General features: G+C 49.2%; 1 protein-coding gene across 14 annotated transcripts in view; it reads left to right on the top strand.

The window, feature by feature from the left end:
- The window catches only part of dnmt3ab (DNA (cytosine-5-)-methyltransferase 3 alpha b), a 709,318-nt gene that overhangs the window by 477,184 nt on the left and 213,723 nt on the right, over window positions 1-18,411 (top strand). For all 14 annotated transcript variants that reach the window (XR_005460997.1, XR_005460998.1, XM_038800092.1 and 11 more), the window contains 2 exons: window positions 14,485-14,694; window positions 18,056-18,214. Coding sequence is in view for 12 of the 14 variants with exons in the window: in XM_038800092.1 (XP_038656020.1) it covers window positions 14,485-14,694; window positions 18,056-18,214 (369 nt within the window). In the remaining 2 variants the exon portion in view is untranslated. The remainder of the gene's footprint in view (window positions 1-14,484; window positions 14,695-18,055; window positions 18,215-18,411) is intronic.

The following is an 18,411-nucleotide window of genomic DNA, read 5'->3' on the forward strand; positions in this document are numbered from 1 at the left end:
CCATGCGCTTTAATTTTACTCGCTAATCTCTTATGTGGGACTTTGTCGAATGCATTCTAAAAGTTCAAATAAACCACATCAGCTAACTCCTCTTCATCAACTCTGCTTGTTACATCCTTGAAGAATTACATTAGTTTGTCGAGCATCACTTCCCCTTCATAAATCCATGGTGGACACTGTCCGATCCTGCCACTGTTTTCCAAGTGCTGTGCAATAAAATCTTTGATAATGAATTCTAGAATTTTCCCCACCACAAACGTCATGCTTACTGGTCTAGAATTTCCTGTTTTCTCTCTACCTCCCTTTTTAAGTAGTGGGGTTACATTAGCTACCCTCCAATCTGCAGCGACCAGCTCCAGAGTCTATAGAATCTGGCAAGATAACCACCAACATGTCCACTATTACTAGAGCCACTTCCTTAAGTACTCTGGGATGTAGATTATCAGGCCCTGGGGATTTATAGTCCTTCAATCTCATCAAATTGCCCAACACCATTTCCCTACAAATATTGATTACCTTCAGTTCCTCCCTCTCACTAAACCCTATGGGCGGAATTCTCCGCAAGGCCCTACGCCGTCGTGAAACCTGGAGAGGTTCACGACGGCGTCGGAAGCCTCTCCAGGCCCCCTATTCTCCCCTACCCGGTGGGGATAGGCGGGCCGTACCGGGAAACTCGGCGACTGGGCCTTGTCCCTGGCTTCAAGGCCCGGCGCGTCAAGAATGGCGCCGCGGCGGTGCCTAATGACGTCAGCCGCGCATGCGCGGGTTGGACAGCTCAAACCCGCGCATGCGCGGTTGCCGTCTTTCCCCTCAGCCACCCCGCAAGACGTGGCGGCTTGATCTTGTGGGGCGGCGGAGGGGAAAGAGTGCGTCCCCTTGAGACGCTGGCCCGACGATCCGTGGGCATCGATCGCGGGCCAGTCCCCTCCCGAGCACGGTCGTGGTGCTCGATCCCCGATCCGCCCCCCCTAGGCCCCACACTTACCTGGCGCGCCATGTTCACGACGGCGGCAACCACACCTGGTCGGGAACGGCAGGCCGTTCAGCCCATCCGGGTCGGAGAATCGTGGGCCGCCGTGAAAAATGGCGGCCCACGTTTCTCCAAGCGGCGTGTTGGAAAACTGGACACGCCATTTTGGGGGGGGGGGGGGGGGGTGGGAGAATAGCGGGAGGTGCGGGAGCGGACCTCCCGCTATTCTCCCACCCATCGTGGTTGTGGAGAATCACGGCTTATGTTCCCCAACATTTCTGATACTTTATTTGTGTCCTCCTTTGTGACAACAGAACCGAAGTATGTGTTTAGTTGGTCAGCCATTTCTTTGTTCCCCATTATAAATTCTCCTGCTTCTGACACAGTCTTCATCAGTTGTTTTCTCTTCACGTACCGATAGAAACTTTTAGAGTCAGATTTTATGTTAAAGCTTACTTTATTTTCCCCTTCTTAATCAATCCCTTGGTCCTCCTTTGCTAAATTCTAAACTGCTCCCAATGTTAGGTCAGTTGTATTTCTTGGCCAACTTGTATGCTTTAAGCTTGGATCTAATACTATTTCTAATTTTCCTTTTTTTAAAATATTTTTATTAAGAAAATCTTTTCAGTATAACACAATAAAAACCATATTCCACAAGTACAATTACAATTCTAGACTCAACCACCACCCCTCCTCACTCCCCCAAAGAAAAACTACTAAGACAAAAACCCAAAACAAATACCGAAAACCCCCCCACAACAACTGATGGTGACCAGCTCCCTGAAATAGGAAATAAACGTTGCCACCTCAAATAGAACCCTTTTCTCGAACCCCTTATGATATACTTGACCTTTTCTAAGTGTAAGAACTCCATGAAGACACTTCACCACAACGAAGCATTGGGTAGAACCGGAGTCCTCCACCCAGGCAGAACTCGCATTTGGGCTATCAGCGAGTCGAAGGCCAGAGCATCCGTCTGAAGCACTGGCGAGCCTGAAACACCTGAACTAGCCACCGACGGGCAAGGCTCCAAGTCAATCCCAAGAATTCCTGGCATTGTGCTGAAGAAGGAGACCCAAAAACTCACAAGTTTAGGACAAGACCAGAACATATGCATGAAATTCGCCAGACCCCATGAACAATGCTCGATCCTGTCTATCTCCAGAAAAACCCACTTATCCATGCCCTGATCAGATGTGCCCTATGCACCACGTTGAACTGAATCACGTTGAGCCTAGCACATGAGGAGGTGGAGTTGACTCTGTAGGGCTTCACTCCAGAAACCCCCTTCAAAAGCTTAACTAACCCAACTCCCTCTCCCACTTCCTTTTAACCACATCCAATGGACCTAGCTCCACTGACACCAGCCGACTATAAATATCTGATATCTTCTCTTTTCCCCCAGCTCAACCATCAAAAGGACCCTATCCATCAACAAGGGCAAGTGTACCAAGGAGAAGGAAGGAATCTCCAGACACAAAAACGTACCTGATAATACCTGAACAGATTAGTTCTTCGGAACTGGAACCTGCCCAACCACTCCTCAAAACCAGCGAACTTCCCTTGTATAAACATGTTCCAATCTGCTCCAACCCTTCCTCTCGCCCCATGCCCAAAATCACAAGTCCAAGGCCCCTGGAACCAAAGGATTGTTTCCACAGAATAGGGCTAACAATGGCATAGCACCCAGCTTGAAATGTTACTTAAACTGTCTCCACATTCTCAGCCACAACCACCAGACTTGAAGTCCACTTTGCAGGGCAAACGGATGAGGAGCCATAACCAAGACCCTCAAACCAGTGTCTGTACAGGCACCCGTCTCCATTCGCCCCACATGGACTCCATGACCATAAAACACCCCGCACCGTCTCAATATTCACCGCCCAATAATATAACAGCAGATTGGACAACGCTAGACCCCCACGATTGCCTTTCACTCTAAAAAAAACCCCCTCCGAATCCGTGGGATCTTGCCCGCCCAAATAGAAGAAGATATCATTTTGTTAACCTTCACAAAGCAGTCACCTCAGCACTTCGCTCAACGCAAGCCCATGGATAACCTCACAATGCTCCACTTCTCCAGCTTCCACCCTAAACACATTAAAGAAGCCATCCCCTATGGACAAGTCCTCCGGATACACAGGATCTGCTCAGATGAGGAGCATAACAGATATGTACAGACGCTGAAAGATGCCCTCGTACGAACGGGATATGGTGCTCAACTCATCGATCGACAGTTCCAATGCGCCACGGCAAAAAAACCACACCGACCTCCTCAGAAGACAAACATGGGACACAACCAACAGAGTACCCTTCATCGTCCAGTATTTTCCTGGAGCGGAGAAACTACGACATCTTCTTCGCAGCCTTCAACACATCATCGATGAAGATGAACACCGAGCCAAGGTCATCCCCACACCCCCACTACTTGCCTTCAAACAACCGCGCAACCTCAAACAAAGCATTGTTTGCAGCAAACTACCCAGCCTTCAGAACAGCGAACAGTGACACCACACAACCCTGCCATGGCAATCTCTGCAAGACGTGCCAGATTATCGACATGGATACCACCATTACACGTGGTAACACCACCCACCAGGTACGCGGCACATACTTGTGCGACTCGGCCAACGTTGTCTACCTCATACGCTGCAGGAAAGGATGTCCCGAAGCGTGGTGCATTGGCGAGACCATGCAGGCGCTGCGACAACGAATGAACGGACATCGCGCGACAATCACCAGGCAGGAATGTTCCCTTCCAGTCGGGGAACACTTCAGTCAAGGGCATTCAGCCTCTGATCTCCGGGTAAGCGCTCTCCAAGGCGGCCTTCAGGATGCACAACAACGCAGAATCGCCGAGCAGAAACTTACAGCCAAGTTCCGCACGCATGAGTGCGGCTTCAACCGGGACCTGGGATTCATGACGCATTACATTCACCCCCCCCCCCACCATCTGGCCTGGGCTTGCAAACTCCTACCAACTGTCCTGGCTTGAGACAATTCACACCTCTTTAACCTGGGGTTACCCCTATCTCTGGATCTGTAAAGACTTGATTACCTGCAAATGCTGGCATTCTAAGCATTGTCTGGCATCTTTGAATTTATCTATATATATGTTTCTGGAACATACCTCTTCATTCACCTGAGGAAGGAGCAGTGCTCCGAAAGCTCGTGTTTGAAACAAACCTGTTGGACTTTAACCTGGTGTTGTAAGACTTCTTACTGTGTTCACCAAGAAAGATTTGGGAAGGAAAACTGGAGACACTGAAACAAAAATAGAATCTTTGGGAGAACTTTCATCTTTACCAATTGTACCCTGCCCGTCAGGGTCAGAGGAAGGTGATCCCACTTCCTCAAGGCAACCTTGACTCTATTTACCAGACTCTCAAAATTTAGTTTAGTTTATGCCCAATCATGGATTACCCGGATTCCCAGATAATGGAACCTGGACTTGGCCAGGCAAAAATGCAACCTCCTCAAATCAGCTCCCCACCCTGGGGGAACTCACCAGAAAGCATTTGCTTTTGCCCAGGTTCAATTTATATCCCGAAAAGGAGCCAAAACTCCAAAGTAGCTTCATTATCTCCTCACATCCAACATATCATCCGCGTACAGAGAACGCCAATACTCTTCACCCCCTCATCCCCCTCCACCTTGCAGATGACCTCAATGCTATGGCCAGAGGCTTAATTGCCAAAGCAAATAATAGCAGGGACAATAGACAACCCAGCCTTGTACCTCTCTTTAGCTGGAAATACTTCGAGCTCAAGGCATTCGCATGAATGCTCTCAGTGGGGCTCTGTATAAAAGATGGATCCAAGATATAAATTTAGGACCAAAACCAAACCTTCAAAGGATCTCGAACAGATACTCCACTCCACCCTGTCAATCGCCTTTTCAGCACCCATTGAATTAGTGACCTCTGCTTCAGGCATTGAAGAGGGGGACAGAATAACATTAAGCAATAGCCGAATGTTGGCCGACGACTGCCTGCCCTTAACAAACCCAGCCTGTTCCTCCGACATTACATCTGGGATGCAGGGCTCCAAGCGCGTTGCCAAAGCCTTCGCCAACAACTTTGTACCTGCATTCAATTACAAACTAGGGTGATACAATTCACACTCTGTCGGATCCTTACCTTTCTTTAAAATCAAAGAAATCAACTTCTGCGCCAATGTGGCTGGTAACCTCCCCCTAGGCATGGAGTTATTAAACATTTCAAACAACAATGGGACCAGCTGACCTGCAAATCCCTTGTAAAATTCAATGAGGAATCCTTCCGGTCAGGCAGCACGGTGGCGTAATGGTCGGTACTACTGCCTCAAGGCGCTGAGGACCCGGCTTAACATCCCATTATTAACATCCCAGGTCCATGCTTAACATCCCAGGCCCGAAACACTCATTCCAGGTTAAGCACCTCTTCACCTGCATCTCTTCCAATCTGGTCTATTGCATTCGCTGCTCCCAACGTGGTCTCCTCCATATCGGAGAGACCAAACGCAGACTGGGTGATTGCTTTGCTGCGCATCTTTGGTCTGTGCGCGATCAGGACCCAGACCTTCCATTGCTTGCCATTTTAACAAAAGACCCTGCTCCCATGGCCACATGTCTGTTCTTGGTCTGCTGCAATGTTCCAGTGAAGCTCAACACAAACTGTAGGAACAACATCTCATCTTCCGGTTAGGCACGATACAGCCTTCCGGCCTGAACATCGAATTCAACAACTTCAGATGATCAGCCCCACCTCGACCCATTTGTTTTCATCCCATTTCATTTCAACTGTCTCTTACCATTTCTTTCTTTCTTGTCTTTCTTAATATATATTTAACCCCCCCCAATCGTATCCACCTTTCCCTACCCCTTCCCCCCTTTGCTTCTCCCTTCCCCTCCCCTCACATCTCCATCTGTCACAGTTTAGCCTCTGATGTTAGTTTCTCTGCTGTTTGACCTCTCGCACCTTTTGTTCTCTCTGGGGACTGCCATTAGCACTCTTTCCCCTTGGTTTCTGTGGCTATTATGAAAACCATTTCCCCACCCACCATCTTCCAAAACAACTGCGACATAAACTTTGATGGACGCGGACCCTCCAAGACATTCAGAGCAGCCCAACCACCCTCACATTCTGTGTTAAAGAGCAATTTTCCAAATCGTCGACCAAGGCCTTGTTATCACCTGCCATACACACCATCTCCACTTCCAGAGAGGTAATCTGATCACTTTGCCTTGAAAGAGCCACCTCCATCTCCTTTAGCGTTGTGCCCGGCACCTATGCCACTTCATCCACTTTTGCCAAGGCTGCTCCATTCGAGGACCTCGCCCCTCAATCATTCTTCCATGATCCTCAGAGACCTCCTGCCGTATGTTTCTAAAGTTCCACTGCTGGGATGCCTGTCAGCAGCTAGTGGAGTGGCCACCGATGCTGCAGGAGCCTCCGCCATTTTTCTCACAGACAGCGCTCTCGAGGCTTCCAGTTTTGACTGCATCTCTTTATTGTTCTGCTGCCCAGTTTTGTATTTATTGGGCATCCCTTTGTCGTGGGAGTCTTAACCCATCGATCTAACTAAATTCCAGCCCAAATCTCCTCCAAAAATCAGGTGAAAAGGGTTTAAATAAAAGTTCTCAGGCAGAAGCCTCCTCATGTGCGACTAAATGCCGCCACCGGAAGACTTCTGAATTTCCCTTGTAAGCCATGGTTTAGCCATCTTTCTCGTTTCACTTTTGCGCCCGACTGGAATAAACAATTGTTGCAGTTAACCTATGCGCCCTTTGACTGTTTGACATTGCCTGTCCACCATCAGCCTTTTAAGGAACGTTTCCAAATCCATCATAGCCAAATCGCGCCTCATTATCATTGTAGTTTCCTATCGTAGTGACTTTGCAGTCTGTGGCTAAAGGCATAAACATCTTTCTCAAACAGCTCCTTTTATTCCCAAACTTTACAAATGACTATTCCATCTTATTTTGTTCCATGTGGCATTTTTTAGTATTGACAATTGGTCACTGACTTCTCCAGCAAGGAACAAAACAGGGGCTGGATTCTCCGTTTTGGAGACTAAGTCCTCACGCCGGCTTGAAAACGGTGGTCCGGACGGTGTGAGCACACGTAACCCACGCCCTCAGGAATTCGGCCGGTCGGCAATGGAGCATCGCAAGGCAGGCCTCAGGCAATGGCCTGCGGCGTGGCTTACTCCTCAGGGAGCAGAGAATTCAAAAACCAGCGCTGCTCCTGATTTTGGCGGCAAAACAGATCCCCGTCCCATCACCGAACGCCCCAGTGGATTGAAGAAACTAATAATGGGGCTGGTCCCACAACTGAATGAAATTTAAGTGCAAAATACAGTATTACACACAATTAAAGGGTATTCTTCATCCAAGGTTTGGATATTAGTTTTATTGTTAAGGAATTCAACTATTAGAGTATAATTATGCTGCCTTGCATCGGGGAGCAGAGAATCCAGCCCCAGAAGTCTGAAGCCAAATCCACAACTACCTCTTACTATTATTTAGATCAGTGTTCTTCAAACTTTTTTTCCGGGGACCCATTTTTACCAACCGTCCGACCTTCACAGTCCGCGCCAGCCGACCTGCGCAACCCACCATTTGTTTGCTGACAAAAATGGAGGAAATGGTTTTGGGTCCCTCTGGCCCTCGTACACGCTCCTCCAATGGAACCTGTTGGATGAAGGTGAAGTCTTCCAGTGTCGCAAAGAGTGGAGTCTCCATCTGTCAAAATTAAATTTCTGCATTTTTTTCCGGTAAAATTTTATCAAATATGCCCCCCCCCCCCCATTGTATAAAAATACAACGAATAAAATAAATGGAAAAAAGAATTTAATGAATAAAATAAATGAATAAATGCCCCTGAACTTGTAAAACAAAAAGCTGCGACCATTTTTTTAAAAAGCGGCCGCACTGCGCATGCGCGCCGGTGATCTGGCATGCATGCGCAGTGTGGCCGCATTTTTTTCACATGTTCGCGGCCATTTTGAAGGCCGCTTGCAGCTGGCGCTATTCACAGCCGCAGCGGCTGTTGCGCGCAGATTTGCGCAATCGGGAGCGCCCGTGCCGGCTCCGTGACCCTACCGGCTCCCACCCGCGGGTCGTGCCCTGATTCGGATGAATGTTTTTTGTGGACATAAATATCTGTTTTGCAGTGGGCGCACGATTCTCCGGAAAAATTTCTAAGCATGGTAGCGAGCGGGAATTGCCGCGTGATTCCCGACGCTTGGCCCAGCGAGGCAGGCAATGCTATTCAATGTTAATTGGTCCACTTAACGAGACCTCTTGGACTGCTCATCCCAAATGATGCCTCACCAGCTGATTCACCCGGAACGTGCTCGTCAGCCCCCCGCTTACAAGGTCGAGCAGCACTTAAGCTGCACTTGCTCAGCCAACCCCTGCAAGCTCGCAACAATGGCGCCAAGAGGACCGGCCCCAAAATTCGGGGATGCTGACCTGAGGAGGCTCCTGGATGCAGTGGAGACAAGGAGGGATGTCCTGTTCTTCCGAGGATCCCGGAGGGTAAGCTACATGGCAGCCAGTGGGACAAGCTGTCAGCTCGGGAGAGTGTGACCAGAGAACTGGCCTCCGGTGCAGGAAGAAGGGCAACGACCAACACTGGGCAGCACGAGTGAGTAAACACCAAAGCCCGCCCCCCCCCCCCCGCAAGGGAACATCCATCCCCTGAACCACCCCCATCCGAAGTGACCCCCAACCTTCCCTCCACCCCCCTCCCTGTTCAACCCTCCCTCTACCCACCCCTTCAATCCTCAAGCCCAACCCAGCTCCAACCCACCCCCCCCCCCCCAGCACTCTGAACCATGCACACGTGTAGCTAACGATGCCCTCTCTGTGTCTCCTCAGGAAAAGCACTCCCCTAATCAGCAGGAGAGGGCCCAGACTGGTGGTAAGGTGCCAGACTTGAGAATTCTCAACTCCTTCGAGGAGCGGGCCCAGGAGGTGACTGGTGTAGCCAAGGATAGGGCGGTCACCAACGTGGAGGCTGGCGGACACCGCAGAGGTGAGGAACCACCAGGCTACGCCCGGAGGACCTGTCAAATATGAGTAGTGATTGCCTTACTGATTAATCCATCCCTCCCACTGACCACATGTCCATTCTCCCGCAGGTCCTCCAGCCAACATCACCGGCCCATCCCGAGCGGCCCCCTCTCCTGACTACCTCGGAGGAGAGCTCCGAGGATACAACTGTTATAGTTGCGTCACAGCTGTCATCCCCACCCTGCAGATACATACACCTCATTGGGAAATGTTAGTGGATAGGCTTCTGGTGCACAATCTGGTGAGCACCACACTGTTGATGATGCATCTCTGGTGAAGGCAGGAACCCCCAGGCGAGACAGCAGTCGGAGGGCTGCTGGATCCCTGGACACAGCTGGGTCCCAGCTTGATGCTGTGCCCTGGCACAGAGTTTCCTGGAGCTGATGGAGACGTTAGGGAGCGGCCGGGACATTCAGAGGGAGATGTCAGTGTCACTCCAGCAGATCCATAGCCGATTGGAGGAGTGCCAGAGGCTACGGGAACAGGAGATGTTGCCGGCAATGAGTGATACTGAGACCAACACTGCTAGGGTGGCGACCGCAGTAGAGAGCCTGGTGCACAACATCAGCACCATTAGTCAAGGTGTCCAAGGCGTCACACAGTCGGTGATGGACATGGCTGAGGATCTCGACAGAATATCTGCCACACTGGGTGAAGGCACCCAGTACCAGACTGACCTTGATGCGATTCTGCAGAACATGTCCTACTCTCAGATGGGAATGGTAAATCGCAGCAGAGATTGTTCCAGTCGCAAGTGGGCATTGCTGAGGCGGTGTAAAGCATGTCCAAGTCACCGAGGAGCATCGCCGAGGGCGTCGACATGGTGGTGCGGACTATGGGGAATTGCCAGGACTGGCAAAGCCAGATGATGCAGCGGCAGCCGGGGCTCGAACCAGCTGCCCCTCTGTCTCATGGTGAACCCCGGGGCCTTATGTCAACCGACCAGGAGAAGGGGGTAGTCAGTCCAATCCAAACCCATCCCATGGGGCGGCGACGGTGGCCACGAGCTCCCCACAGTTCCACCCCTTTGATGGGACCACGTCTCGGTGTCAGCACACGGGACAGCCCAACACGGCTGTGCATGTGCCGATGGAAGGTGAGCGGGGCTCTCCATCCACAGAGCCCCCAGAGGACGCCCATCAGGGACATTGAAGGTCTCGGAACAAGGTAAGCAGCTGGCTGCCTCCATCTTAGATGTTCATCCTGGGGACACACCTAGACATAGTGGTAGAGCTAAGAGGGCAAAGCACATTGAGGATCACATTAAGGTTGCGATGACGGACCAAGCCACATCCTAGGTGTAATGGATGGGTATGAGGGCCTCCCTGGCTCACGTTTGACAGGTCCTCCGGGTGGAGCCCGGTGGTTCCTCTCCGCCGCCGCCTGTTCTGTAGCCTCTGGCTGGGCCTCAGTTTCCTCCCCAGCCTCGTCCTCCAACCCCTGTTGGTCCGGCGCCTCCTCATCTTCCTCCTCCTCGGAGATGGCCACATGTTCCTCATTACCAACCTCTAGCTCGTCGTCCCACTGCTGTGCCAGGTTGTGGAGGACACAGCAGACCACAACAAAGCGGGCGACCCTCCAGGTGGTGTACTGGAGACCACCTCTGGAGCAGTTGAGGCATCGTAACCGCATCTTGAGGAGTCCGATGCACCACTCAATGGCACCCCGGATAGACACTCACATGGACCGGGTGCTGGCCCCCTCCTCCTGGCACTCACCCATCCTCTGGCCATGGACATGTCCCCGGAGATGTATCCCACCCCTGGGTGTTTGGATGTTTGCTGCTGCATGTTTAGTGTTGCCTCCCGCAGTGTTCAGGTACATTGTCCAGGCATCACTGTTTGTTTGGGATGCTACACAATGACTCCCACATGCTATATGGTCCGCCCATCTACGGGAACCCACTTGGGTTGTGTGGAGTGCTCACTTAATCACAATTGCCAAGTCTCTATTAGCCGCACGGCCAGATGCCTCGGCAGTCGGTGAGGGCTATGGGTGGTTGGTGGGGCAGACAGGCAGGGACAAGGATTGCCCCCGGAATGGGTACACAGGATCCAGTGGTGATGTCGCGAGCGGTCGACCCTCCAACTCCTCCCCCCCCCACTCTCCCATGGTGGTCCACCTCTGCTGAGGGTCCCTCAGCCGAGGGTCCTCCACCTCCCGTCAAGCACAGGGGCAGAAAGCCCAATGCCCCCAGGCTCTTTGCCTGTGAGCAAAGATGGCTACTCACCTCATCTCCCCACAGAAGCCCTTCCACCAGGTTTGCGTTTTTAAAAAGGAGTACTAATCGGTACCAGCTAATCGAGGCCGCTGAGGTCATTGGGTAAAGGGTGGCTCTTGTTAATTGGATGGAAATGGGGCTTAAGTGGTGATAATTGGTTTCTCGTCATGCGAGATCCTGATTTTGCCTACGGGAGCAGGCTGGTTGCGTCGCAAACTATTTGGCCTAGTTTCGCTTGAGCGATAGTATAACGAGGCCGGAAGTTCGCACCCTATCTCTTTGGCCTAATTGAATTACATTTCGTGCCCAGTAATGATAGCTAGTATGATCTCATAGAGGGGTTAGCATGTTAATATTGCAATCCTGCCACAATGAGTTATATGCTCTAGCTGTAAAATGAAAGCAGCTGTTACTAATTGTTGAAAGTTTAGGGCGTTAATCTTAAGAATATGGAAAACCTGCTTTCCACCTGAGTGGGGTAAAGGAAAAGGAAATCTGTGCCTGTTTTGTCTGGGATATGTGAATAAACCTATGTTAAGGAAAGACTGGCTTCAGATTCCTCCTTTACTCAGTGAATAAGCAGCTAATTATAACAAGCACCGAGTTAGAGAATAATCCTTCTGCTGCTATTGCATCATAAATTGTAACTTAATTTTGCCCATGACTGATTTAAGTAAATTTAATCAAAGACATACTGAACAGAAAGTTTCAGATTTCATTCTTGCTTATAAGCTAACCTTGCTGATCTAAACTGGTGCATCTTTTTCTGCGGAGCAGAAAAATGTTCATCCAGACTTTCTGTCCAGTGCCTCACATTGGAAAGTGTGGATGTGTGAATGTTAGGATCTCGCTCAGCCAGGACATCCTTCATAGTGAAACAACTTGTCAACTCTTACTGTCTAAGCTCATGGATGAAACGTAGCCACTTTGATAAGATACCAAAGTGTGACAGTATTCAATAAACCTTAACCTAGTATGAATTGGTGCCTCCAGGAAAGGATGGGAAAAAAATGAAGAGTACAAAATGTTCTTGTGAGTGCGTGAGGCCAGGAAAATAAGGCTGTTGTTCTGTATTCTATCTACTCACCAGTTGGCGGGTACATGAAAACAGGTTTCAAATAAAGAGAAGTATTGGTATTTCTAAAATTTGGGTCTTATGAAACATCAAGAAATAATCAAAGATATCCAATTATTATGTAAAATCAGAGCAGTGAAATGCCCCTGAAAATACACAATAAAGTCCAACAGTCTCACAGGTCACTCCTGTATTTACTATATGTTTCTCGGGGATCAACCAGAGTTATTGGTGGGATAATGTGTTCTTATTTAAATTTTATTTCATTTAAAGGGTAGGTATGGCAGGTGGGTATTTCGATATTACCTTTAAATGAATAGTCCTTCGAAGTGCTTTGTTTTCCAAATCATGTAACCTTGTATGTTGTATGGATTGTTTGTGTGTGTTACATTTTTATAGTCCATTGTGTAGTGCACTACTTCATTTCATTTTTTTAAAATTCAATAAGGTTCCATTTCTGCTTTATATTCATTTTCAGATTTATTGAGTATCTTGTGCAGCAGCCATTTTAACACAGCAAAATTAAAAAATATTTTATGGATATCTCTGCCGTTTTTCATCTGCCTTAAAATTATTTGTTCTTCTCCACTTCAGCTTTCAGATTCTCTCCCAAAATGATTTTTTTTTTTGGTAACTGTGGCAATGGGTGTTCGTGCTGGGAATAGATGGGAACCCTGGGTGAACATCCATCACAAATCATCAATAACTTTACCTGAGTCACACAGACTCAGAAAGTCTCAGGTTTGATCCCTGGTATCCCGCTACACTGTACCAAGAATCACATCAGCCCCAAACTCCAAAGAGCATCCTTTATCATTGTGGCATTTACATTTTCCAAACAAGTCACCATGACACCACCAACTAAGCTAAAGCTGGCAATTTGGGTACCAGTTAGTGCTAAATTAAGATTAGCTTCCTTCCAGGAAAGGAACCAAGATTGCCCAGACTTAGTTTATTGAATGTGATTGGGCGGGCTGAATTGCAACACAGCTCCAGAGTTGAATATCCATCATTTGACAGAGCAGACCCAATGGCTGAAGGGCCTACTTCTGCTCCTCTGTCTTATGGTCCATTATAATAGGGCCAAGCTTTCCCTCCAGGGTGGGAAACAAAGTTCGGGTGCATTTCTAAGGGACAAACCAGACCAGATGGGGAAGCAGTCACTCATGCCTCTAAGGCAAAGACTCATATCAATAGTGTTAAATTCTTATCCAACTAATGCACTATTGTTAAAAAGGCTTAGCTAATAGTTGTGCATTATAAAGGAACCTCATATAGGGCGTGATTTAATGTGCAAAACGCAGAGTCCCATTTTGGGCATGTATAGGTGTTTCAACAACCCCACTATCTAATGGGACATTGCCATTTTTTTTGGCCTTGGCGAGGAACATCCCTCCGAGGCCACACTTAGTCCATTTCCTCATTTCACTGCAGGAAGAGATCAGTCGCCATTTTTTAAATGCCATCCCGATCTTCCGTCATCAAGGCCCACTTCTTAAGGGCAGGGTATCCCTGGCACATGCAACCTAGCACCCAGGCATCGTGGCACTGTCAGCCTGGTACCCTGACAGTGCCCCTGCAGTGTGGCATTGCCACCTGGGCAGTGCCAGGCTGGCATTACCAAGGAGCCTGGGTGCCCGAAGGAGTGCCAAGGTACTGGCAAGCTCAGCCCTATTATAATGGACCATAAGACAGAGGAGCAGAAGTAGGCCATTCAGCCATTGGATCTGCCCTGCCCTGACCACTCCAATGACCTTCAGGTGAGGTTATGCAATGTGGACCAGTGCTTAAAGGTGCCATGGTGAGGTCTCCCAGGCAAGGCCATTAGTTTCCAGGCCTCTGGAGAACCTAGCGTAGATCTATTTAAATGAGCCTAATGGACTCATTTAAATATGTTAATCTAGATCTGTCTTGGCAAGGGTGAGATCCAGATCACGACCTCTCACACGATATCATTAGATCTCACGGGGTGTTCTGAACGTTGCCTCTCACAAGTTTAGCGGCCTTGTCCATCACTGTGTCTAGCACAAAGTGCCAATTAGATCGCCCCCATAGAGTATATTTCTTCAATACTCCAGATATTCGTTAAAACCCTCACTTATTTAAACCCATTCTAACTTGTGCCCTTCCTTCCCCAAACTCTCCCTTTCCTATCCACAGGCTGAGAAGAGGGCACAACTTGTAGCTGTGATGAATACACAGGAAGGTACCCCTGCTCAGAAAGAGAAAGAAACAAGCACAATCATTTCCCAGCAATCCACTGATCCAACACCTCCCAGCATTGCAACAACTACAGAACCTACAGCCATTTCAACTCAGACAGCTGAGAAGACCACTTCCAAAGTGATAGACGAGGAAGCAGAATATGAAGTAAGTTCACTGTTTTATCCTCTGATATACATTGGCCTGGTAGTTTGGCAGTTCTATGAAAGGTACCATGCTTATTAGTTTAATACTCAGAAAAATATGCAGAAATGGCATCATGGTGAGATGCCTGTGCTAATTGATTAATAGATCATTATACAATGCTGATTCCTTTCTAACAGAAGCTTCCCAGCAGTGTGCAGACCGGTTGATTTTTTTGTGTGTGTGGAGGGGAGGGTGGTTGATTGTGTGTGGGGAGGGGGGTTGATTGTGTGTGTGGGGGAGGGGGGGGGGTTGATTGATTGTGTGTGGGGGACAGGGCTTGCTTGTGAGTGGGGAGGGAATGTGGTTGATTGTGTGTGCATGGTGGGGGGGGGCGAGAGGGCTTTATTGTGTGTGGGGGAGAGGGGTTGATTTTGTGTATGGGGGAGGGGTTGATTGAGTGTGTGGAGGAGAGAGTTTGTTTGTGTGTGTGTTTGTTGGGAGGGGTTGATTGTGTGTGTGGGGGGAGGGGGTTTTATCGTGTACATGGGTGAGAAGGTTTACTTGTGTGTGTGGGGAGGATGTAATATATATAGTACAAGTGTAGTAAAGGGTTAACATCAGACACTATGTGTAAATCAAACACTAGATGGCGTTACTGAGAAGTTATTGTACATAAGGCAGCATCTCTAGGAATTCTGCGAGAACATGGTGATAAGCTGATGAGAGCAGAGTGAGAATTCATTGTCGAGATATAGCATGAGGTCAAGTTATAGTGTAGTTTAATAGAAAGAATAATGGTTCAGTATTATTAATTTAGTATCTGTTAATCAGTAAAGTGTGTGAACCTAATCAAGTTTAGTAGTGTAAAATAAATTTGTTTTGATTCAAACTTCTTGGGTGGAATTCTTCGCTCCCCACGTGGCCTGGGAGAATCGTGGGAGGGCCTCCCGACATTTTTTACGCCCCCCTGGCGCCCCCGCGATTCTCCCCCCTCTCGGAAAAATCGCCACTCGCCGTTTTTCACGGCGAACGGCGATTCTCCGAGCCCGATGGGCCGGCCCTTCACACCCGTTTCACCACGGCAGCAACCACACCTGGTCGCTGCATTCGTGAAACGGGCGCCGGATGTCCGTTTGGGGCATCCAGGGGCCCGATTGGGAAGGGAGCACCGCTCCTCTCTCTCTCTCTCTCTCTCTCCCTCCCACAGACCGCTCCCGGACCCCACTCTGCAGAGAATCGCATCCCGGCATCAGGGCGGCGTGGCGTGATTCGCGCTGGTCGCGAGGATTCTCCGGCCTGGCCCCGGCTGAGAGAATCCCGCCCTCTATCCCTCCTTTTCATTTGCTGCACATGCACTTCAGTTTTAACAAATCCTGGCAAATATTTCAAAGTTTTATAGAGCAGTGTCAGTCGGATAATTTTCATCCCCCTCACACACCTCCCTCTGCCTGGGCTTTGGCATGACTATGTTCCACTTAACACAACCTGAACTCTCTATATTCGGCAGTCTTCCTGGCGAATGCCAACATTAAAACCGTCTATTTCCATAACATTGCCCAGCTCCTGTCTCAACTCTTCTGCTACTGAAACCCTCATCATTTCTGTTTTTATCTCGAGGTTTGTTTCTTCCAGCACACTCCTCCTATGTTCTACCTTATCGTGTCCTAATTTACACCAAGTCTTGTGCAGCCCCTGTGCCCATTTACCTACATGAGCAGCTGGTCATGCAATAGCTCTACTTTAAAATCCCCCCCCCCCCCCCCCCACACACACACACACACACACACACACACACATACACAACATGGATTTGCTTCTCCCTAGCTCTGTCAAACACCTTGGGCGGGATTCTCCGGGAATTGGTGGGGCGGGCAGAAACGGCGCAGTGGAGTGGCGGGAACCGCTCTGGCGTCGGGCCGCCCCAAAGGTGCGGAATCCTCTGCACCTTCAGGGGCTAGGACGTCACCGGAATGGTTTGCTGGCGTGGAAGGCCTTTAGCGCCGCGCCAGCCGGTGCCGAAAGAACTGCGCCGGCTGGCGTGGGTCCGCGCATGCGCGGGAGTGTCAGCATCTGCTGACATCATCCCTGCGCATGCGTAGGGGGGGTTCACCTTGGCGCCGGCCATTGCGGATGCTTACACGGCCGGTGCGTAGGAATACAGTGCCCCCACAGCACAGGTCCACCTGCGGATCAGTGGGCCCCGACCACAGGCCAGGCCACCATGGGGGCACCGCCCGGGACCAGATCCGCCTGCGACCCCCCCAAGAACCCCAGAGCCCGCCCGCGCCGCCAGGTCCCGCCGGTCAGGGTCCAACTCCAATTTACGCCGGCGGGACTGGCATAGAATGGGCGGGACTTTGGCCCATCCGGGCCGGAGAATTGTCGGGGGGGGGGGGGGGGGGGTGGGGGGGTGGCGCGCTGCCAGCGGCCGCTGACCAGCATGGTGCAATTCCCACCCCCGCCAAATCCCCGGTGCCGGAGAATTCGGCAGCCGGCAGAGGCGGTATTCAAGCCGGCCCCTGGCAGTTCTACACCCTCCAAGATATTTGCTTTCTTCCAATTGAGCATCCCCAATTTTGATTGCTGCACAATTGGTGGTGATTCTCCTAAGTTCTGGAATTCCCTCCCTATACATTTCTATCTCATTACCTCTTCTTCACGATACTCCTTAAAATCTGCTTGTTTGACAAAACGTTTGATCATCTACCCCAATATCTGCTGATATGGCTCTCTGTCCAATTATGTTTGAAAATACTCTTGTCGACCACCTTATGCTACAGGTGCTGCAGAAGCACAAGTTGTTGTTGTTGTTGTGGGTTCAGGTCTTTTCAATGGGGCAGATGTTTCCTCAGGGCAGGTACATCACTGCCGTGGCCCAGCACCTCAAAACAAAAGAGGAAATTCAGTCAGCTACCTCTGTTAAAGTGCCCAAATCTTACCTCTTTTGACTAAATGGCAGGGAATTGGGATTAAAATAGATGACAGCATTTGAAAAGCTATCACTTCAGATATGATGAACAAATTGCCTCTTTGTCAGTACTGTCATTTCTAAGATTCTGTAGTATTTATAAACAAATACTGCAGAAAAGGTTTGCATTGATACCAAACCAGATTATGGAGATTAGGGCATAAGGAGTACAATTTTGTGTATGTAGGACCGAATCTTTTCATTTGCCAGGCAGTCAGCCTTGTAGTTTTCTGTTTATTAAAACTAATGAACGAGGACAAGAACTTCCAAAATGTTGAACTGTTGTGATATTCTTTCACAGTGATGTAATGATCAATAAGGTTGTTTGATGCCAGTACTCAAACCTTGGATCTCTCATATTTTTGCAATGAAATATCAAAGTCCTTCATTAACATTTGCTATTTGAATTTCCAGGATGGGCGTGGATTTGGCATCGGTGAGCTGGTCTGGGGAAAATTAAGGGGATTCTCCTGGTGGCCCGGTCGTATTGTCTCCTGGTGGATGACTGGCCGAAGTCGGGCAGCTGAAGGGACACGATGGGTGATGTGGTTTGGAGATGGAAAATTTTCTGTTGTAAGTCTAATATCTTGGTTTTCAAAAAAGCACTTGCAGATACTATTTTTCTGTGCCAGAGAGAATAGAAATAGTTGATCTCATGAAGATACCTTGTAATCTAGGCTCTTTACATAAAATCCTCTTTTATCCCTTCCATGTCTGCTTACTTTCAAATACAATGATTCAAAAATCATTACATATTATTGTTTTTCTTC

Source organism: Scyliorhinus canicula, chromosome 6 (assembly GCF_902713615.1).
Source record: "Scyliorhinus canicula chromosome 6, sScyCan1.1, whole genome shotgun sequence".
Taxonomy (NCBI): Eukaryota; Metazoa; Chordata; class Chondrichthyes; order Carcharhiniformes; family Scyliorhinidae; genus Scyliorhinus; species Scyliorhinus canicula.